The sequence below is a fragment of the Hyperolius riggenbachi genome, chromosome 2 (assembly GCF_040937935.1).
Source record: "Hyperolius riggenbachi isolate aHypRig1 chromosome 2, aHypRig1.pri, whole genome shotgun sequence".
NCBI classification, from domain to species: domain Eukaryota; kingdom Metazoa; phylum Chordata; class Amphibia; order Anura; family Hyperoliidae; genus Hyperolius; species Hyperolius riggenbachi.
In genome coordinates this window covers 544308681-544332761 of record NC_090647.1, presented here as the reverse complement: position 1 = coordinate 544332761, position 24081 = coordinate 544308681, and the positions used below count along the sequence as shown (strand labels likewise).

Below are 24081 nucleotides of genomic sequence, written 5' to 3'. Positions count from 1 at the left end.
GGGCGTCGCATCTGCATGCATTAGGCCCATTCACACTTAAAAACGCTAAACCCTAGTGATTTGTACTAGCGTTTTCAGCGGGTGATTTTTCCGCGATTTAATGTGGAAAAAATCACTGGACAAATCCCGTTTCTGGAGCGATCACAATTAGCGGTTCTATACATGCTAATGGCAATCACTCCAAAATCGCCTGAAATCTGTTGCAGGTAACACTTTTGCAATTAGCGAGAACCGCAAAACGCCCCCGATTGCGGCAGTGAGAACACTGCCATAGGCTATAATAGCACTTGGGAGGGGATAGCGTTTGGGCAAAATTGAATGCATTGTTTGGGCTTTTACTGACTAAGGGCCTAGTTCCACTACACCTGAATTCGTCCATCCAAAATGCAACACGTTTGTGAATGGAGCGATTTCCATTCAATGCAAATATCTGGACAGGGCGCGATGCGGTAAAAATCTGGAAGGCATGCTGCATTTGTTGGCATTCCGCAGCAAGCTGGATGCAAATCGCGGCTAATGTAAGTCAGTGGGGCCGCATCAATTCGCGTAACAAATTTGCATTCCAAATGCGAATGCACCCAGCCTGCACAGCGTCATTTCCTCGCCTTCTACACAGGAAAGGCCTACACAGGAAGTTAATGAATGCTAATGAGTTTCTAGGCATGTGACGTTGCTAGGCAGTTTTAAAATCATAACGTGATTTTCACGTGAAATAAATGCATGCGTTTTTAAAAACAACATGTTTAAAACCGCACGCGTATTTATGGATGTGATTTGCAATACATGCTAGTGGAAATAGGCCTAAAGGACACCGCCTGTGACAAAGGAGACCTGGGTTTGAATTATATCTATTCAGATAGGAGTCTTAAAGGGAACCTAAACAGAGGGGATATGGATGTTTCCTTTTAAACAATACCAGTTCCCTGGCAGTCCTGCTGATCTCTCTGGCTGCAGTAGTGGCTGAATCACACACCTGAAACAAGCATGCAGCTAATCCAGTCTCACTTCAGTCAAAGCAACTGATCTGCATGCTTGTTCAGGGGCTGTGGCTAAAAGTATTAGAGACACTGGATCAACAGGAGAGTCAGGCAACTGGTATTATTTGAAAAGGAAAAATCCATATCCTTCTCAGTGTAGGTTCCCTTTAAGGCAGCAGGGTCAGCCATACTACCCCAGGAAAAAAAAACCGATATAAGTAGATAAATACTTGCTCGACTTGCAAAACATGTATTGTACTGTCCATGTTTTGATTTCAGTAAATTTTATATAGTAAATAAAGAGAAAACTGTTTCCAGGCACTTTCCATCTTTACTGCCTCTGACTGAAGCCACCCCCAATGATGTTACCTCCCTTACTCCATTTTTCTCCTACAAACTGCATTGTCATATCTAGTCTACTTTTGTAAATACGTGAGACCTGCATAGATCGTATTTCAGCAGCTTCTGAAGAGGGGTGAGGTGTATTTCCCTTCTCAGCATCGCGTCACACTAAACTGCCCTCAGCCATTCAGTGAGAAGCAGGAATTTAAGAGGGGAGATAACAAGCTTCCCTCTCCCCAGCAATGCACCAGAATAGAGCCAGGCTGAGATAAGATTCATTACAGTAGAAACATTTATGATTATATTGGAATGCTTGCAATGCAGGGACAGGTTGTAGACTACATAATAAACACAGAGCAGTGGGTAAATGGAATTTGACTTTGTGGCTGACTATCCCACTTCAAAGGTGTGCACTAAAGATGCAATCTTGATTGTACAATCTTCCCAAATCTACAGTATGTAGTAGAAGGGTAAACTGAGTGAATACATTTTGAATGGATATTTTAGGTAGACCCTCATATTACACAGAAGTGGTGAGATTGTACAATCTTACAGGCTGCACAGAAATGTGGACAGAGGAGCACACTATCAGTACTGTACCTGCATTACCTGGAGAGACCTATGCTTCCTGTGCAAGCTGTTGCCTGATTATTGCATGCAAATCTCTGCATATTGAGCACTTTGCATTTTGATCTATGTTAGAGAATGTCTGTGCTCGCTTGATCCCCAATTATTGACTTAATTAAGATACAGTACTACAGTCCAGGGCTGTGGAGTCGGTACAAAAATCATCCGATTCCAATTCCGACTCCTCAGTTTATGAAACCACCAACTCTGACTTCGACTCCAGGTACCCAAAATGGGTCTGACCGATTCCTCAACTCCGACTCCTTATGGTGTGTACACACTTGAAAGATAAATGAAAGATCACAGACCAATCTTACCCCCTTCCATGTAGTATGAGAGCCATACTCTACACAGTCTATTCTATGGAGCTGATCTCCCCATCAGACAGAAATCTTTGCAAGATGCTGCACACACAGATGCTGTACACATTCAAAATATCAGTATCTGCCAAAGATCCGTTCCTGCAAAATGCATTCATAGTCTATGATATCTGCAGATCCTCATACACACCTTGTTTAACAGACATTTATCTGCAGATCAGATCCACCAGGATGGATCTTCAGATCTGCAGAGGATTGCCAGATCTGCAGATGAATGTCTGTTAACCTCCCTGGCGGTCAATTAAAACCGCCCGGGAGGCAACGCAGCAGTTTTTTTTAAATCGTGTAGCTAGCCTAGCGCTAGCTACATGATAGCCGCTGAGCAGCGGCTTTCGCCAGCTACTTCCGATCGCCTCCGGCGATCAGGAAATCCCGTTCTGAATGGGATTTCCATTAGGGCTTCCCCAGTCGCCATGGCATCACCATGACATCAGAGGGCGTCCCGATCCACCCCTCCAGCGCTGCCTGGCACTGATTGGCCAGGCTGCGCAGGGGTCTCGGGGGGGGGGGGCACCCTCTAACGCGGCGTATCGGCGGCGAGTTCATGCAGCTAGCAAAGTGCAACAAAATAAAAATCATGTAAATCGGCCCAGCGGGGCCTGAGCAATCCTCCTGCGTGGCATAGCCAGAGCTCAGCTCGGGATTATTGCCAAGGAGGTTAAACAAGGTGTGTATGAGATCTGCAGATATCATAGACTATGAATGCATTTTGCAGGAACGGATCTTTTGCATGTGTACAGCATCTTTGTGTGCAGCATCTTGCAAAGATTTCTGTCTGATGGGGAGTTCAGCTCCATAGAACAGACTGTGTAGAATATGGCTCTCATACTACATGGAAGGGGTAAGATTGGTCTGTGATCTTGCCTTTTCTACAGACTTTTATCTCAAGTGTGTATGTAGCATAATACTTACCAGGGCTGTGGATTTGGTACAAAAATCATCCAACTCCAACTCCTCAGTACCCCAAAATTGCTCCAACTCCACAGCCCTGGTATACTATACTCTAGGTCAGGCTTTCTCAACCAGGGTTCCTTGAATGCTCTGCAAACGTTCCTTGACATTTACCCCTATCGTGGGGAAAGTATAACAGAGTATATTATAATAGGGGGTACTAAAAAAGAAGCACTTAATTGGGGGTCAGAATAATTATGAGCACATGAATAAAAAGCACTAGAATAAGGAGACAGTATAATGAGTGGCAGTGTAATAGGAGGTAGTGGCAGTTGTCTCCAGCAAAGTAAATGCAGGCGTTCCTCGAGATCAATAAATTACTTGCAGGGTTCCTCCAGGGTAAATAGGTTGAGAAAGGCTGGTCTATGTGCTTGAGCATGACAATTACTGATATAGTAAACTTCTGATATAGTAAACTACTTTTCTCAGTCCGTTAGAGTTTACTATAAAGGGATTCTGCTGTATGAGCAAATAAAGACGACAACCTCCGCATTCTTCTCTATTTAGTTCCACACAAAGTAAAAAATCAAACGTAAGCTTCTTGGAAATTGCCAAAATAAACACTGCCTGCCCCGGCCAGCAAGTCAGGTAGACGGTACAAGAAAATCTGCCAGCCCAGAAGCATTGGGATCTTTTCCAAAACCATTCAAGGCAATGAGATACATTTATAATCACTTAACCTTCTCCATGGATAAGTGCAATTATCGAATGATCTCGCCAGTGATCGCTCTCCTAATAAAAATACCAAGTTTTGAATCGGGATGATGCACAAGCATGCTCCTGTAGCCGGGAGCGTTCTACACCTGCGCTAAACGCTCCAGACCAGGGGTCTTAAACTCACGGCCCGCGGGCCATTTGCGGCCTTCAAAACAATATTTTGTGGCCCTCGCCGGCAAAAGCTTCCTTATAGTTCGCTTCAGTACTCCCAAGTAATCCGCCGCATCCCCGCCGCTAAACGAGGGCTGCAGAGCCCCCAAATTGCCCGGGGGACAATCCGCCGACATTTCCTGGAAGGGGCAGAGCTTTCAGCTTCAGCTCTGCCCCTCTTGACGTCAATCGCCGCACGGATCGCCACCTCTCCCCGCCCCTCTCTGTACCCTCTCTGTGAAGGAAGAGTGAGAGGGGCGGGCAGAGGCGGCGATGCACCGCGATTGGGAAATTCCTTATGCGGCCCAGCCTCATCCTGACTTTGCCTCCTGCGGCCCCCAGGCAAGTTGAGTTTGAGACCCCTGCTCCAGACTATGGGAGCGGGATCGCGAGCAGCATGGCCGCGCGCTTGTGCAGGAGAGGTTGACCTGGCAAGGTCTGCATCTGCAATGGAGAGGATCCGGGGACACCTGAGCTGTGGCGAGGGACAGGTAGGCTGTCAGGGGTTGGAGGAAGCCCCAGGTAAGTAGATTTTTTTTTTATTTGCTGGGACATGTCCTTTAAAGAGGAACTTCAGCGCCTAAACAAACATACTGTCATTAAGTTACATTAGTTATGTTAATTAAAACAGATAGGTAATATAATCTCTTACACACCCTGTTTTAAAAGGACAGGTAAATGTTTGTGATTTTATGGGTACATCCATCTTTTTCATGGGGGCAGCCATCTTTTTCGTTGGAAGGAGGTGATAGGGAGCATGAGACAGTTCCAACTGTCCTGTGTCCTGATCACCCCTCCCAGCTGCACACCCTAGGCTTCAAATCTCAAATTAAAAAAAACAAAAACAAAATTGCACCAAGACAGCAGAACGAGAAAAACAACATCAGAAAACCCATCATGCTTTGCACAGCATCAGGGGAAAAATGCCCGGGCAGTTTTCTTCTGTGCAGCTTAAATGAGGCTTGTGTAAGAGAAACAAAGTTCTGATGCTGTGAAACTGTTAAAGAAACACCAAGCTTTTTCAGTGCTGCCGAGTAGATTTCTAGTCTGGAGGTTCACTTTAAGGGGTCCAATCACATTTATAGTAGAACAATGAATCTCCTTTTCAATGTCCATATAGTATACAGGAATCAGTCTGAGGAAGGCTTCATAGCCGAAAGCTTAGTGATTTTTTTCTAAGTTAGCCAATAAATGTATCATCCTGATTCAAACCGTCTTGCTTTTAGTGATGGCTGACAGTGTACAATACTCTACTGCTTCTACTAATAAAAATACGCGAGACAGATCTAAATGATAGATTTTCAAGGTCCACGGCTACACTTTATTTATACCGGCGGCTTGTGTACATACCTTGTGCGCTTGGCGTCACATGCCAGGAATTCGCTGTGCTAACCTAAATATAGAACAATGCTTTAGTCCGCACAAAAGGCTTTGAAAGGGACTCACACAGAGCAAAAATCTTTGATCCGTCAAAAAAATGTTTATCCGGTCAACCGCGGTAACAAAAAGTCTTTATTATCCCCCTCCACGGCTGGCGGGAATGTCGCACAGGCTAAAGGTGGGAAAGGGGGGGGGGGGGGAGGGAGGTAGCTGAAGCCTTAGAAAAGTAGACGGGTGTTTATCGCCATGACGCTGATCCTCTTAAGTGCTGGAGCTGAATACGCCGCAAGATCTTATTGTTGTGCCAATAAGCACTATTCAAAACCCCACCGTTATAGCAGATTTTATAGGCTTTTTTGGAGTGATATTTTAAACTTAACTTTGGATAAAAAGATTTAAAAATATAAGAGGGGAAAAAACACACTGATTTCTTGCAAAATAAGAACAAGAAAAAAAGATACTGTAATAATAATATAGTAGGATATTAGACTATGACAGGGACAGATAGTGAGCTCCTCTGAGGACAGTCAGTGACATGACTATGTACTCTGTAATGTGCTGCAGAAGATGTCAGAATCAGAATCAAGTTTAATGGCCAAGTACAGGGGTTGTACCTGGAATTATTCTTGGCACAGACAGGCTCGAGTAGTGCGAAAGACAAGTTATGCAGATATGCAGTATTGAGGACAAACAGATATACAGTAAGTAGAGTAATTTAAAGTAGGGAGGGCATTGGAGTAGTTTTAATGACTCTAGACTAGTTGGGGTGATGTAACATGGGTGGGCTAACTACCCAGGTGTGAGCGCTGGAGCATGGGAGTGCGATGTGGAGGGTAAGTTGAGGAGATCAATGGCTTGGGGAAAGAAGGTGTTCCTGTGTCTAGTGGTCCTGGTGGGTAAGGACCTGTAGCGGCGGCCTAAAGGGAGAAGACTGAAGTAGCGGTTTCCAGGGTGCTATATAACACATAATAATACATAATAATAATATGGTAGGACATTAGACTATAACTATGGTAGGATTAGAGTGTGAGCTCCTCCGAGGACAGTCAGTGATATGACTATGTACTCTGCAAAGCACTGCAGAGGATGTCTGTGTTATATAAATACACTAGCCGACCCGTGGCGTACCATACGCCGCATAAGAGGGTAGGAAGGGGGTATTGGGCACAGCGGCAGGGAGGGGGGTTGGACCCCCCCTCAACTGGGTCCCCCATGTGCACTCCCCCTCCTGCTTAAGCACAGTAGCAGCCGCCACTATTAGTAAGAGGCAGCGGGCGGGGAGTCATCTCTTCCGTGTTCCATTGTGCGTTCCACTGTCGTCACTTCCTGCAATGCCGCACACTGTATTGGTGTAATTTGCCTTTTTAAAACAGAAGGAAATGTGCAATAATTCAGCTATAAGTGAACATTTGTGGTTACCCACAATGCACTGCTACTAAATATGCAAATAATTCCTTTTCACCCTTGATAAGTCAAGCAAGCCTATAGCTTTAAGTTTTACACAGTCATATCAAACCCACATGTGACAGCCTGTTTCAGACTTTTGGTCCTCATCAGTACATTGCTTGGTAAGTCAAGCAAGCATCCAGAGCCACTGGTGTATAGCAAGCATATAGCTTTAAATTTTACACAGTCATATCAAACCCACATGTAGACAGCCTGTTTCAGACTTTTGGTCCTCATCAATACATGGCAGGGATTGATACAGCTGTATGATATAGGGCTTGGACCAGTACAACAGAGTAACCAAGCAGCTCAGGGTGACCCAAACTACTAAGAATGTATAGGATGATAAAAGAGACCAAAAAGCCCTCCTACTAAAAAAAGCAAAGCTTGGTGTAATTTTCCTTCTTAAAACAGAAGCAAATCTGCAATAATTCAGCTATAAGTGAACATTTGTGGTTACCCACAATGCACTGCTACTGAATATGCAAATTATCCCTCTTTGCCCTTGGTTTAATATGACACTACTTCTTGCTTGGACCAGCCCCTTCTTCTTGCTTGGACCAGCCCTGGGGGCAGGGCGCTACTTCTTCTTCTTGTTTGAAGGTTGAGGCACTTACTCTATCATATAATTACTATTCCCCCTCCAGGCCGCCATGGATAGTGGGGGAATGATATAATTCGGCTTCCAGCGATTGCTGGAGGTCGAATTATTGTGTTTTTTAAGCAACTTCGGCTCCGTCTTCTGACGGCGCCGACGTTTCTCACTGAGCGCCGCTATAGACTGATTCCCATTACAGTCTATGGCGGCACTCGCTGCGCCCAAATCTAGCAGTGCTGAAAAGCACTGCTCCACGACCGCTTTGCAGTATTGGTTTTTTGACCCTGCATAGTTTGACATGCGAAAGCAAATGCATATTTGCATGAGCATTGCCTCATGAATAGTCAATTAGGCCAGATTTGCAAAGCCAGACTTGCTAGGGTTAAGCCTCCTTTCCACAGACTGTTGATAGGCAGTGAAATGCCTCTCAAACTCTCTTAACTGCTCACTGCTGCCTAGTAACTGCTTGTTGCTGCCTGATAACTGCTTGTTGCTGCCTGATAACTTCTTACTTGTGCCTGGTAACTGCTTGCTGAGCACACAGCTCAACAGTCCGTGGAAAGGAGGCATCAAACTTGGTCTTTGAGCATGCATACATTTTCTCATGCAAAGTACTTCTTCTTCTTCTTCTTGCTGGAAGGTTGAGGCCCTTATTCAATTATGAATAGCCAATTAGGCCAGATTTGCAAACCCAGACTTGCTAGGGTTAGGCCTCCTTTCCACGGACTGTTAATAGGCAGTGAAATGCCTCTCAAACTCTCTCAACTGCTCACTGCTGCCTAGTAACTGCTTGTTGCTGCCTGATAACTGCTTGTTGCTGCCTGATAACTTCTTACCTGTGCCTGATAACTGCTTGTTGCTGCCTGATAACTTCTTACCTGTGCCTGGTAACTGCTTGCTGAGCACACAGCTCAACAGTCCGTGGAAAGGAGGCCTCAAACTTGGTCTTTGAGCACGCATACATTTTCTCATGCAAAGTACTTCTTCTTCTTGCTGGACGGTTGAGGCACTTACTGAATTATATATATAGATAATAATAAAATGGGAGGACATTAGACTATGACTATGGTAGGATTAGATTGTGAGCTCCTCCGAGGACAGTCAGTGACATGACTATGTACTCTGTAAAGTGCTGCGGAAGAGGTCAGTGCTATATAAATACATAATAATAATATGGTAGGACATTAGATGTGTACTATGGTAGAATTAGACTGTGAGCTCCTCTGAGGACAGTTAGTGATATGACTATGAACTTTATATGTACTATAAAAATACTAACTAATAATACATTGTCCACCTTTTCTTAGTGCTGCCGTAGCTTATTTGTAAAAGCTCTGATCTTGCTGGGTTGCAGCTATAGTGCATACTCTGTCCATCCTCCGCAGTCACGCTCCTGAGCGGATGTGCATGGCAGATGTGTCCAAGAGCGTTCTGCACATGCCTGGTCACCAAACCAAACCGCCCATGTGCAGAAAGCTCTCTGACACGGCTAAGGACAGTGACACCAACGGAGCCACTAATGCTAGGTACACACAATGCAATTTTCTGACAGATTTACAATCAGATTGATAATTCCCAACATGTCTGATCTGATTTCCAATCAATTTTCCATTCACTTCTTTGGAAAACCGACCAGCTATCAAATCAGACATGTTGGAAATAGTCGATCTGACAGTAACTCTGTCTGAAAATTGCATCATGTGTACCTAGCATTAGATTTCTGAGGGATATGGGGGGGGGGGGGAGGGAGGGCGCGAGGGCTGGAAGAAGTGTGTGCTGTTCAATGGAGGGAGAACGGACAACACACAAGCTAACTGTGTCCTTTAGTGAGGGAAAGTTAACCGATCTGGACAGACGTAGGTGAAATCTACATCCTGCTTGTGGCTGTGTGGATCTGACAGGGAGTAGATTTCAACTTCGCTGCCGCGCGGTACCGCCGCTCCAGACGATTGCTCTGCTCACAGCCCGCCACAACTCACTCGCACTGCCATCTCTATGACGGCAGAGCTGTGTGAGCGGGTCAGGTTCATTGGCTCCCGGCCCTGTCATCACTGTGAGCCAATCCCATTGGCTTGCATTGATTGACAGGGTCAGGAGCCAATGAAAGTGGCTCCTGACCGGCGCACAGTGCTCTACCATCATAGGGACGGCAGAGAGAGCGGCCTGCAGTGGGGATAGAACGGCGTGACCGGCGGATTAATGCGGCGATTCGTCGGGAGGCAGCGGTTTACCGTACCAGCAGTCTCTGGTCCTAAAAGTTAACCAGAGACAAAGCACCCTCATGTATTTTACCATATATATCAGTGGGAACATTAGAGAAAACACCTACCCTGCTCTCTGTTTCATTCTTCACTGCACAGCCTGCTTGTTAGCAGCCCTGATAAAATCCCAGACTAAGGCCTCAATTCACGGAGCATTATCAAACGTTTATCAAACACTTTATCAAACGTTTGATAATTTACCTCATGGGTAAAATCTCATTTTAAATTCACTAAGGTGTTATATATTTATCAAATGTTTTACCGATAAAATGTTCAACAAATATATAACACCTTAGTGAATTCAAAATGAGATTTTACCCATGAGGTAAATTATCAAACGTTTGATAAAGTGTTTGATAAACGTTTGATAATGCTCCGTGAATTGAGGCCTAAGTATTCAGTCTGGCGTTGCTCAGGAATCATTATAGCCGAGTCTGTCTTCTCTGATGTGTTTTCAAGCCCAAGCCTGCCCCCTGCTGGCTCTGCAATAATGACTCTGCTATAATGATTCCTGAGCAAAGCCAGACTGAATGCTCAGTCGGGGATTTTATCAGGGCTGATTAGAAGCAAGCTGAGCAGTGAAGGATGAAACAGAGAGCAGGGTAGGTGTTTTCTCTAATGTTCCCACTGATATATATAGTAAAATACATGAGGGTGCTTCGTCTCTGGTTCACTTTAAGGGGGCACAGACTGCTGGTACGGAAATGGTTAAAAAGAAAAACCACAAAGAAAAACAAACAAACCAAAAGAAGACTGGGCTTGCTTGTTTGCTGCGGCTTAGGACTCGAGGTACGGAAAGTCCCGATTAGCACAGGTGTGTGGGTGTGCACCTGGGGAGAAAACATACAATTATGTAACCCCGTGTTCACTGAAACAACATGCATCTTTTCTTCAGATATAATTCCTCGAAAACAACCACACGCTGCAAATCGATAAAGGCCCTTCAGCCAAGCATTGTCTAAGGTGCTTTCACTTTTCTATTTATATTGTGGCATGAGACTGTCAGGTTACTGTAATGTATAACACAAGTGCAGGCACTGTTGTCTGGCTGGCCTTCTGTCTGATTTTACCTCACAGGAAGCACCAGGCAAGCTCCGCCTCTTAGCTGCCCTTTCCGCTAGTGCTATGGATAACTTAAAGGGAACCTGAACTGAGTAAATAAAAAATAAACCCATAATAAAATGAACCTGCAAGTGAATATTACATAGTTACCACGCAGACAGTTCCTCTCAGTAGCTCACCATTTTCTTCTAACAATGATTCCTTCCAGCTCTGACAACATTTTGTCAGAACTGAAATGTATCAGTTGCTGTCAGTTATAAATGAAAGGAAAACTGAGTAAGGTAATGTCCATGGTATCCTATGGGGTACATGGGTGATATTACAGTTTCACAGTGTGCTGACCCGGATGTGGTTATGGGGTAATGGACATTTTTAACTACCTAAAGACTGCCCCACGCCAATGGGTGTGGACACGGCGGCCTGGGGCTCTGATTTGCATGAGATCGCGCGCAGGCCACGGCTGTCCCCTCCTGAAGCTGGGGAGTGATCGGCTGTCATAGGCTGAAGCCTATGACAGCTGATCACCCTGATTGGCTGGTGGGGGGAGGGAGGGAGCAGGGGAGGGTAAATAAAAAAATAGCAACATTTATTAAGAATAAATAAAATAAATATTTATCAAAAAATAAATAAAAATAAACAACTGTGGAGCGATCAGACCCCACCCCAACAGAGAGCTCTGTTGGTGGGGGGAAAAGGGGGGGGGGGGGATAACTCGTGTGCTGTGTTGTGCGGCCCTGCGGCTTGGCCTTAAAGCTGCAGTGGCCAATTTAGCAATAATGAGCCTGGTCTTTAAGGGGGTTTAACACTGCGGCCCTCAAGTGGTTAAAATGGAGGATATAAAATTCCATTGATCACAGCAGATAAACAAGATGCAAAATAGGAAAAAGAGATGGATGAGTAGACTACACTGGAGGTAAGTATGACCTGTGTATGTTTATTATGACTTTAATATTTCCGCTCAGGTTTGCTTTAAAGGGAACCTGAAGTTAGAGGAATGTGGAGGCTGCCATATTTTTTTTTCCCTTTAAGCAATACCAGTTGCCTAGCTCCCCTGCTGATCCTCTGCCTTTAATACTTTTAGCCATAGACCCTGAACAAGCATGCAGCAGATGAGGAGTTTCTGACATTATTGTCAGATCTGACAAGACTAGCTGCATGCTTGTTTCTGGTGTGTGGTTCAGATGATACTGCGGCTACACAGACCAGCTGCCGGGCAACTGGTATTGTTTAAAAGGAAATACATATGGCAGCCTCCATATACTTCTCACTACAGTTGTCCTTTAATGTTAACACGATAATATAGATTTCCATGAACACCTGCAGGCTGTATATGCAGTCACCTGATGTGACAGGGATATGGAGGCTGCATTTAATACTTTAAGCTGTAGAGCACAGGTGTCAAACTCAGGGCCGCGGGCCGAATGCGGCCCTCCTTGCCATTGAACGTGGCCCTCGAGAGCTTCCAATGTCCATTATTGTAGGCAGTAAGTTTGAATTTGCAGAATGCTTGTTGCGGGTGTGTGACTCAGACACTACTGCAGCCACAGAGATCAGTGGGAGGCCAGGAAATAACAATGGCCTCCATATCCCTCTCAGGTCAGTTGTCCTGAAGACACACTTGTAGTAACATGTTTTCGTCCAGCAAGCGGTGACAGAGCCCTGGCTGCCAGGAAGTGTGAAGTGCCAGCAGGAAACAGATATGTGAGGCCATGCAGGAAACGGCTGCATTTAAATCTGGTTTTGTCAGACCGAGTCTGCCGGGTTGATGTTAATTGAAGTTTAATGCAAAGATGGCTGAATCTGATGTTCAGCTGATGAAAATTGTACAAATGAGCTGGACGCTGGAGACAGATGCAGACAGATCTGGCCTGAGGGCTGCGGCATCACCGCTGAGAAATGGGCCAAACACACATGTATAAATGTGGCTTTAAAGAGGAACTCCAGCCTAAACAAACATACCGTCATTAAGTTACATTAGTTATGTTAATTAACATAGATAGGTAATATAATCTCTTACCCACACTGTTTAAAAAGAACAGGCAAATGTTTGATTTCATGGGGGCAGCCATCTTTTTGGTTGAAAGGAAGTTACAGGGAGCATGAGACACTGTTCCAACTGTCCTGTGTCCTGGGCACCTTTCTGAGTTGCTAGGCAATGTGATTAACAACATAGGAAATCACATCATGCTCTGCACAGCATCAGGGAAAAAAGCCCGGGTTTTTTTTTCTTTGATGGGTGGAGCTTAGCTAAAAATGCAGCTAAAAATTAGGCTTTGGTAAGAAAAACAAAGTTCTGATGCTGTGAAACTGTTAAAGAAACACCAAGCTTTTTCAGTGCTGATGAGTAGATTTTTAGTCCGGAGGTTCACTTTACAGTGGACCTTAACTCTTGCACGGGACACAAGGAAAACAGAGAGTAATGCCCCCTGTATGTATTTAGAGAGTTTAGCCTGCCTAATTCCCTCTCATCTGTGACTAATTACAAGTTGTAATGTGATCTCTCAGCTGTGTCGGCTAACTGCCTTGTCAGAGCAGTTAATTTGTGAACACAGGATGTTAACCCTATGCTTGCTTCCAGGAAAGCAGGAAGTAGACACTGCAGATTTATTGCAGGCTTTGTATCAGTTGTAACAAAGAAATGTTTTTCTGTAAAGGTTATTATGCTGTTGCGTATCTTTTAGAGCGGAGAGGAAGTTCTGAGTTCAGGTCCGCTTTAATGACTTTTGGCAGTCATACATACAAAGATAAAGACTTGTGGTATGATGGTGGTGGTCTTTTCTGTGGAATTCTTCTTCAGTTTATCATTGCATTTTATAGAACTCAAAACATGGGTCACTATTATGGTGAAAAAATACCCGGTATTCCCGTAACTTAAAGTGGACTAGTCTGTAACATAATTTTGAGTCTTATTTCTTCTATCCTATAAGTTCCTATACCTGTTCTAATGTGCTCTGTCTTACTGCAGCCTTTCCTAGTTGCACAGTGGCTGTATTATCTCTGTTATATGATCTAATCTTCTCTCCACTGTCGGGTCTGTCGGGCTGAGGCAGTCAGGCTGGAATGTGCTGTGCTGCTTGTGATTGGATAGAAGCTATACACACCCTCTCCAGGCCCCCTGCACACTCTGTATGACTCACACACTGAGCTACTCTCAGCCTATTACTTGCTATGTCTTTTGTTTGTAAACACTGCATACAACTGGCAATTACAAGTTAGGATTGCAGCAGGGAGTGGCAGAAACAGCACAGAGGGGCCAAGGAGAACATAATAAATAGAATGGTATGTTTTTTATTGTAAGAATTTTACAGTACAGATTCTCTTTAAAGTGGGCCTGAAGAGATTTAAAAAAAATAAAAAATAAAAGTTTCTCTTACCTCTGGCTTCTGCCAGCCCCCTGCAGCCGACCTGTGGCTGCGAAGTAACCGAATGATTCTCTGTTACCCCGCCACGGCTCACTTTTGCCTCTGGCAGTCACTGTCCACTGCGCGGCCCTGGCCACGCACGTCCTCATTCACGCTTCCCGTCGCCGGGAGCATACTGCTCAGGCGCAGTAGAAATTTTCCAGGCCACGGGAGTGCATAAGGGGATGCATGCGGCCAGGGCCACGCATGCGCAGTGGGCGTCGACTTACAAGTTGACGTAAACAAAAGTGAACCGCAGCGGGCAAACGGATGATTGTTCCAGGATGGCACAGGACGGCTGCAGGGGGCTGGCAGAAGCCCCAGGTAAGTGAAACTTTTTTTTTTAATCTCTTCAGCTCTGCTTTAAGAGGAACTGTAGCGAAAATAACCTTTAGAGCCTTCTGTCATGCTGCCCCTAACCCCTTGCCACACCCAATCAAAACAGCTCCAAACCTGGAGGCGTTAAAATCAAACCAGAACCATCTGGCAATTATGATCGCATAACTTTTTCCACTGTTGCTGTCAGGGCCATGGTCCTGACATCACACTGTGGGAGGGGTTTCACCACAATATCATCCATACAGAGCCCCCTGATGATCTGTTTGTGAAAAGGAAAATATTTCTCACGGTAAAGGGGGTATCAGATGATTGAGATGAAGTTCAATTCTTAGTTACATTTCCTCTTTATTTATCAAGCATAGCAGAAGATCCATTAGTTCATAAACTTTATATGAAAACTCACACATATTCCCAGGTCCAATAGATGTATGAGTGTCAGCTCTGCAGCCTCATACATGCATTTGAGGCCTGTTACCCAGCAGGTGTTACTATGCAGGGCAGGCGGGGCCAACAGAGCAGCACATGAGGAGTGTCGCAGAGGGGGCGATGTGAGTCTGGAGAACAATGCTCTGAGCCACACTGACCCACCAAGGGGGCGGGTGCTGCTGTACCCATGCTAGATTCCTTGACTGTGTTTAAAGAGGAACTGTAACATAATGAATAACATTGCTATTTATTGATTTATTTTTTACAATATTCACTTATAAATGATTTAGTCAGTGTTTGCCCATTGAAAAATCTTTCCTCTCCCCGATTTACATTAAAAAATCTACCACATGTGGCCACATCTTTAGTACTGGCAGGTGATCTCTGTGGAATGTTCATTTACTGGGAGATCTAAAGCTAGTAGAAATGAATTTTGGCCTTCCAGAATGCTTGGGAAGGGGGGGGGGGAGGGGGGTTGGAAGAGAACTCTGCATAGCTAATCAGCCTAGGCTGTGACATCACTGGGAGGGCAGGACTACATGCCAATGTACAGATATATTGTAGGTTCGTTCTTAACCTGAATCTTTTCTTAAAGGACAACTGAAGAGAGAAGTATATGGAGGCTGCCATGTGTATTTTCATTTTAGAAATACCAGTTGCCTGGCAGCCCTGCTGATACTCTGCCACAAATACTATTAGCCATAGCCCCTGAACAAGCATGCAGCAGATCAGGAGTTTCTGACATTATTGTCAGATCTGCCAGATTAGCTGCACGCTTGTTTCTGGTGTTAAGGTGGCCACACACGATACAGCAAAATGATCCGATTTTACAGTAATTCGATAAAAACAATCGTATCGCGAAAAAAATCGAAAGCTTTTTCATTCGACTGAAAAGTCCGATCGGATTTCCCGTTTTTTTCGATTTAAATCGATCCGGAATCGCCAGATATTTCTCTTTAATTTCTACTAAAGATTGTATGGTGTGTGTTAGATTGTCAATTTATTAATATACACACCCTAGCAATTTTCTCTGAGTTTCCAATCATTGTTATCATAATTGAGGAAAAAATTGAACATGTGTGTGTGGTACATTGGTCATATTTTTGAAATGTTACAGTCAGAAAAATTGATTGCAATTCATAAATTGAACAGATATTTAAAAAATTGTATGTTGTGTGGCCACCTTTATTCAGACACTTCTGCAGGCAAACAGACCAACAGGGCTGCCAGGCAACTGGTATTGTTTAAAAGGAAATAAACATGGTAGCCTCCATAGTCTTCTCACTTCAGTTGCCCTTTAAGTTGGAACACTGTGCCATCTCTGTCCCCTGTACCTCCTCTGTGGCCCCCTGTGCCTCCAGTGTCCCCCTGTGTCACCTCTGCCTTCTGTACCTGCTTATACAAGTTTTCTCAAAAACTACAAGTCTCATTTGAAAAAAAAATGGACTTGTATCCACAGAATTCATGCAGTTTGAATGGGCGGGTCGTTCGTGAGTCAGGGACCACGTATAATTACCATAAAAGTGGGTTTCCTGAATAATTGACTGCATGCTACGATATGCGGTTACTATTCCCCAGCATGTGTACAAGACATAATTGTGCTAAAACATCTGCTAGCCATATAAGCCCCCCACAGATGTGAATATATGTCATAGTGAGCTGTTTTCCCACCACCGTTTAAATAAATGTGGATAACGAGATCTCACCATCAGTAATACTCCTCCCATAATTATGTGTACTCACTGCTCCTGTAGGTAATGCAGTGATGGTCAATCAGGTGCAAATAACTCTGGCTTGCATGCAAAGAGGTGAGAATAGGAGGGTGAGAGGAGCTAACCACTGTAAGCCCGCCCCTTCCTGTCTGACAACGTACCTTTGACCAATTATCAAAATTTTCAAGAAGCGATTATGGGGACAAGGCGAAACAAGGCGAGGAATGGATAACACCAAGAGGTACGTGGATCCAGCATGAATACATCTCTGCGATTACCTCAGGTAGCTTTGTCTCGGGTCAGGTAAATTAATCTTCCTGGCTGTAACCCCGAGTCAGGCTCGGGGTTGAAAAAAGTAGCTGAAGTGGTAATCCTGAGCCTGACTTGGGGCAGCCGCCGGGAGGTCTATGCAGAGCCTGCAATGTCACTATAGGGGTACAGCACCACCCGGAGGAAAGAGGGAGAATTGCCACGCTGGATCCCAGGAAGGTAAGTGCAGGGCTATCGCCCTTAAAGCGTGTGAAAAAAATTCACTGATTTTAGGCCCTAAAATCCAGAAATAATCATACCGCCAGGGAGGTTAAAGTGGTATGAACCTCAAAAATTAAACTTTTGCTCGAAAATTCAACAAAAAAAAAAAAGAATATAAAACAGTAAAATACTGATCTAATGTCACATGAAGGCATATTTACACTTCACTGAAGCTAACTGAGGCACTAGGCTCCACTACAGCACATTGGAGATTGTACTCTCTTTATATGCCTGACGAAGCAAGGACCTAGTCCCAAGAAACGTGTTGGAATCTATGAGAGTTTTGTTCAGAGAGGAGATAAGTTTAACTTTACCTATTATTACCACTGTTTTTAATCATTCTACTTTGGCACATCTGAACCATGTACATAATTGATAGCAACAGCGGTTGCAGGACAAATGATCAGACTGTCTTGTAATTAAATAATTCCTGTACAGACAAAGCAGAGAAAGATCTGTTCTCATAGATTTGGTGAAAAATAAAGTAGCCATAAGAACGCTCTCCCTCCATCTGTACAGAAGCTGTATATTCAGACTGGAAACGTTTCCTGTAACAAGGTGTACTTTGAAAAAGGCTCATGTGACAATTGGGGGAGGATTGACTGAGGCCCTTTAAATATTTTTTTTTTAATCTCCAACACGTCAGGAGTTGCAGGATTAAAATAGCTGGCAAATAGGCTTATACGTTTTTATCCCCAGGATCAAACAACCTTCACCAGCACAACATGTGACTGATTTATTTAACCCCTGAGTTGCCATATATCCTAGAACCTAGGCTCTCAACGTGTGGTACACGTACCCCAAGGGGTACTTCTGATGGTTCCAGGGGGTACTCGGGCTTGATATACTTAACCAAAAATAACACATTTAGAGTTTTAGACAATGATAAATCTTATTTAAACAACACCAACTTAGTATTTTAGCTAATAAAAAGCAATAATAAAATGCTCGGAAATTGTTAAGAACCACTTATGTACTATAATTAATGGTATATTTGTCAAGGGGTACTAATGATAATGTTATCTATACTAGGGGGTACTTGGCGAGTACAGGGTTTGAAAAGGTACATCCCAATAACATGTTTGGAAACACTGTCCTAGAAGATTTTTTTATTGTTATTTAAAGGAGGAACTGCAGTGGAAATAATTTAATAAATGAAACAGTTTATTTTTTTTCAATATTAATTTATAAATTAATGTTTAAAAAAAAAAAAGCAATTTTATCCATAACGTTTTTCATTACAAATCCACTTTACAATAAAAGAAAAAGAACAAATATTTAGTCAGTGTTTGCACAGTGTAAAATCTTCCCTCTCCCTAATTTACATTCTAAAATGGATCACTGGTGGTGACATCTTTAGTGCTGCCAGGTGATCTGTACGGAATGTTCGTTACTCAGGGCTGTTTTACACCAGAGCCCTTTCCCTGCGTTTCAACGCAAAGTTGATACTTTGCGTTAACCAAGGTTAAATGAAAGTCCATAGAGTTTCATTTTACCTGTCACACCTGACGCTGTGTTTCAGTGCATCGTTGCGGTTCAACGTACCCAGGTGCATTGAACCGCCGGGAGCCGGCGTTTTCCCGTCGAGTTAGTTAATAGCTACCGCCGCTGGTTGCGTCGCACCGCCGACACGCCGCAGGCCATCAACGCGTGCAGGAGAACGGCTCCTGCACGCGTTGGCTAATGTGAAAGAGGCCTGAGAGTTCTATGCACAGAGGGAAATGCTGCTTGGTTGGAAACAGCCGTCATTTCTCACGATGCAACAAGGTTCACAGACCGCAAACTGTCAGGACCATGGTCATGACATCACACTGAGGGAGGGGTTTCACCACAATATCAGCCATACAGAGCCCTCCGATGACCTATTTGAGAAAAGGTAAAGATTTCTCATGGGAAAGGCGGGGGTATCAGCTACTGATTGGGATGAAGTGCAATCCTTGGTTACAGTTCCTCTTTGAACATCCTTCCGTTGTATGCCCAGCCTCCCCCAGTAGATTCTGGCAGGCACTGAAATATACACTCTTGAGGTTCAGTCAATGTATTTCCCATTTATACAGTCACATCGTGCAGAACCTTACAGGGGATTGTAGTGATAAATGATACGACTTCATCTGCTTGCCGCATGTTGTGTAAGAAAACAAAAACGGAAGGAGGGAAAAAACACAACCCGCAGTATGTTTTATCTCAGAGATGCCAGTAAAATACGCAGGCATTGTAGATGGATAATACAGTTTCAGTACAGAATACACAGCAGGGCTCAGCTAGACACAAGGGACGGGTTAACCAAACATTGCGTCTTCTACGCTGCTTAAGCCCAAATTGTTTCACAGGGACTATTTGAGGAAAGGTTTATCGCCAGAACATTTGTGTTTTTAATCTCTTTAGGACGACATGACAGGAATCATAATGAATTTGTTTCAGAACAAAAAAATGATAAAGTGTTAGGATTTAGCAACCTATCAATCAAAGTCTTGATTACAGCGGCTTTAAAGAGAATCTGAAGCGAGAATAAATCTCACTGATTCTGTTATATATAGCAGGGGCATGTTTGCCCCTGCTAAAACGCCGCTATACCGCCGCTGAACGGGAGGTCCCTTACCCCTCCAAATCCCCCCCCTGCAAAATCCACGACCAACTTGGTCGTGGATTTTGCTGCTGCTGGAGGCAGAGCTAATTGGCTGTAGCTCTGCCTCTCAGCACGTCTATCAGGCGGCGGATCTCCGCCTCTCCCCGCCCCTCTCAGTGAAGGCAGACAGAGGGGCGGGGAGAGGCGGCGATCAGCGCTGACAGACGCGCTGAGAGGCAGGGCTATAGCCATTAGCCCTGCCTCACCAGGAAGTGATCCCCGCGCTGCACGGAGGGGAATTGGGGGGTAAGGGACCCACGTTCAGCGACACTATAGCGGCGTTTTAGCAAACATGCCCCTGCTATATATAAGAGAATCAGTGAGATTTATTCTCGCTTCAGATTCTCTTTAAAGCACACCTGAGGCCTGGAACCCACTACAAAGCGCTATCGCTAATCGGAATCGCTAGCGTTTTTAATGAGCATTCTGTAAGCGTTTTCATGAGCGTTTTCTGGCAATTTTGGTCGCGATTTTAAAAAGTGTTTGAAGCCTTTTTTGCCAGCGGTTATGTAGCGATTTGCGATTAGCATTTTTAATTCTGATTGGTCCTTTCAATTAATTTACATTTTTTTTTTACAGTGTGCAGTAATGTAAAAATGCTAGCCAATCGCTCTGTATAGCGATTCATGAGTGATTACGCCAGCGTTTATATACTTTACATTGCAGAAACACAAACGCTAACGCCGCCAAAATGCTGCATGTCTTGCGATAGCGATTTTGGTAATCGCAATCACTCCAGTGGAATTCGGCCCATCCATTAACATTAGCCGAGCGTTTAGGGAAATCGCTAGCGTTTTGAAAACCTCCCTAAAAGCTCAAAAAAAAATGCCTCTAGTGGGTTCCAGCCCTGAAGTGAGAAGAATATGGGATAGGGTGTGGGGGGGAGGGGCGGCACACTGAACATTGGGGGACCGCTTCGAGCAGGAGCCAGCGTCACAAGGCCGATTCCGGATCGATTTCAGCATTAAATTGATCTGGAATCGGCCTGCGGTGGCAACAGATCTCTCTCCGATCAGATTCGATTCGATTAGAGAGAGATCTGCCTCATGGTCGATCTGCCAATATCACCTGTGATATAATAACTACCCTGTTGCTGCGACCGTGCGTCGTGCCTGATGCATGTGCGCCACATGGACGGACTTCGGACAGGATGGGCGCAAGCAGACATGCGCTGTGTGCGCTCGGATCGCGAACATGCTCGTGCTGTGAGGGGGAGGGTATCATGGCCAGTTTTTCAAAGGGCATGCCTTTTAACTAGTAAATACATAATAATAATATAATGGGACATTAAGACTAGGACTATGGGAGAGATTAGATTGTGAGCTCCTCTGAGGACAGTCAGTGACATGACTATGTAGTATATATAAAGGACCTGTCAGGCCTGGCCTTCCACTGCCTGTCCCTAAGGACTTGCTCACACTGTGACAATATGATGGACAAGTGCCACGGCATCACACAATCACTAAAGTGGAGAAAGAAACAAATAACAGCGGTTTGCATCGCATACAATATAACCAATGAAATGCACTGGATGCCGGCGTCAGTGTTATACATAATGCGCAATGCAAGGCTCTATCCAATGCACTTTTTCTCCAAGGTGATACTTTCACTTTATAAATAAAATGCTTTTCAAAGGGAGTCTGAAGTGTAAAAACAAAACAAAACAAAACAAAACAAAAAAAACAACAACAGATACTCACCACCTAGAGTCTTCCTGTTCCTCCTACGGTCCCCTCGTTCTACCGCTGTGTCCCCAGTTAGCAGTCTCCGATCCATGTGTTGGAGACTGCTCTCTATTCCGCTGCAGGAGGCTTCCGGCAGTCTTCAAGAGGCCGAGTGCTCCAGAACACGGGCTTCTCCGTACTGCACACGTGTGAGCACGTACCTCCCTGCCGAAGCCTCCCGCAGCGGAAGAGAGAGAATTCTCCAACCCGTCGGTCAATACTGCTAACGGGGGACACAGCGGTGGAAAACGGGGTACCGTAGGTGGAACGGGAGGGATTTATAGGACCTAGAGCCTTCCCTCACCTTAGGTATCTTTTTTTTTTATTTACACTTCAAGGGGAACTGAAGTAAGAGGTATACGGAGGCTGCCATATTTATTTCCTTTTAATCAATACCAGTTGCCTGGCAGCCCTGCTGGTCTATTTCTCTGCAGTAGTATCTGAATAACACCAGAAACAAGCATGCAGCTAGTCTTGTCAGATCTGACTTTAAAGTCTGAAACACCTGATCTGCTGCATGCTTGTTCAGGGGCTATGGCTAATAGTATTAGAGGCAGAGGATCAGCAGGGCTGCCAGGCAACTGGTATTGCTTAGAAGCAAATAAACATGGCAGCCTCCATATAACTCTCTCTTCAGTTCCCCTTTCAGACTCGCTTTAAAGAGAACCCGAGGCGGCATACTGAAATCCTAATAGGACCCAGAGGCATGTCGTGTGCATAATGACATGCCTCTGGGTCATTGTATCACCGTTGCCGGCTCCCCCTGCGCTTCACCTCCTTAAAAGATCGCCAGGTTAGCGACAATCTGCTTGTCGCTAGCTGACTTTATTTATGTGAGGCTGTCAGTCAGCCTCGTAGCATCTGCCCCTCGATAACGTGCTCCCCCCCTCTCTGTGCTTCCTCCAATAGCAAGCCAAGCCGCGACTTCCTGGATCGCGGCTTGGCTTCCTATTGGAGGAAGCACAGAGAGGCGGAGAGCGGTGGGGGGAGCACGTTATCAAGGGGCAGATGCTACGAGCCTGACTGACAGCCTCACATAAATAAAGTCAGCTAGCGACAAGCAGATTGTCGTTAGCCTGGCGATCTTTTAAGGGGGTGCAGAACAGAGCAGGGGGGCTGGCAGCGGCGATACAATGACCCAGAGGCATGTCATTATGCACACGACATGCCTCTGGGTCCTACTAGGATTTCAATATGCTGCCTCAGGTTCTCTTTAAGCCTTCAGAAAATACTCATAAAATTGTGACAGTATTTTTCTTGCAGAGTGCTAAAAGGTTATTTTAAACACAAGATGAAAAATTATGTTCTAGGAGAAAAGGTGAACTGAATAAGGCCCATTTTGTGAGCAATGCCTAAAGGTGGCCATACATTACAACGAATATGGGCAGATTCGACCAAGAGAAATGCATCTCCAATCGAATCTGATTAGAGATAAATTTGTCTAATAGAATCTACCCATACACTACAGGCCAATTCCGGTCCGATTTAAGCATGAAATCATCAGGGAATCGGCTGAGCCGCTGACGCCATCCGCCGCTGCCCCCAAAATGTACAAATGCGTGTAATGTAGTGCATGTATACATTACCTGTCCTGTAGCAGCTCGCCGGGTCCATCTATCCATCTCGCCGGGTAAGCCACATACACGCTACCGGCGCATAGCGTCTGATGTCACCCGCTATGCGCCTTCGTGACGTCAGAGCGCCGCCAGCGTGTATGTGGAACCCGGCGAGATGGACGGAAACCGCGTGGAGGCCGACACCGGACAGGTAATGTATAAAGGCACTACACTACATACAATTATACATTGCGGCAGGGGTTTCGTCGTCTCGTCGCTCGTTTGCAATTCGGCTGCCGTACCGCCGCGCTGCGACCAACCAACCTCGTCCCGACATTTTCCAAAATGCGCGATCGACCGTGCGAAAAATTTCTGTCCCGAAATTGGTCGCTTTGTCGGTCGAGCATGCACTTGGCAGCACCAATTTTCATCCAATTCGATTATAATAATCAAATTGGACGGTCGATTGGTTGGTTGGTCGCCTAGTGTATGGCCCCCTTTAGAAGGTATTGATATGTTTGGCAACTGATGGCTAGGGATGGCGATGCTTAGGAGAACTTAGGCATGTGATCAGCTGATAAGATTTGTAAGGCTCTGATTTGCTGGTCATGATCAGGTGTTAAACTAGGAAGTCATCACAGCAAATCAGAACCTTAGAAATCTATCAGCTGATCAAACTGATCACATGCTTCTCCATGAGATCTTCTAAGTGTTGCCATCCCTATTGATGGCTACTGAGCAAATGGAGGGCAGGTGTTGCCATGGCTACTGAGGAAATGGAGGGCAGGAAGGAAGTACTGGTCAGTGCGGCATACCTCCACCACCATAGTCTACAGCTCTTCCTGCTCCTCGGCAGAGCAGACAAACCTGGAGAA

The 24081-nt window shown here is 44.9% G+C and overlaps 1 protein-coding gene across 6 annotated transcripts in view; it reads right to left on the bottom strand.

Annotated features, from left to right (window-relative positions):
- The window catches only part of AP1S2 (adaptor related protein complex 1 subunit sigma 2), a 172404-nt gene that overhangs the window by 22510 nt on the left and 125813 nt on the right, over nucleotides 1-24081 (bottom strand). For 4 of the 6 annotated variants that reach the window (XM_068270773.1, XM_068270776.1, XM_068270774.1 and 1 more), the window contains exon 5: nucleotides 24022-24073. The exons of the other annotated variants lie outside the window; for them this stretch is intronic. In XM_068270773.1, the coding sequence (XP_068126874.1) occupies nucleotides 24022-24073 (52 nt within the window). The remainder of the gene's footprint in view (nucleotides 1-24021; nucleotides 24074-24081) is intronic. 6 annotated transcript variants of the gene reach the window in all.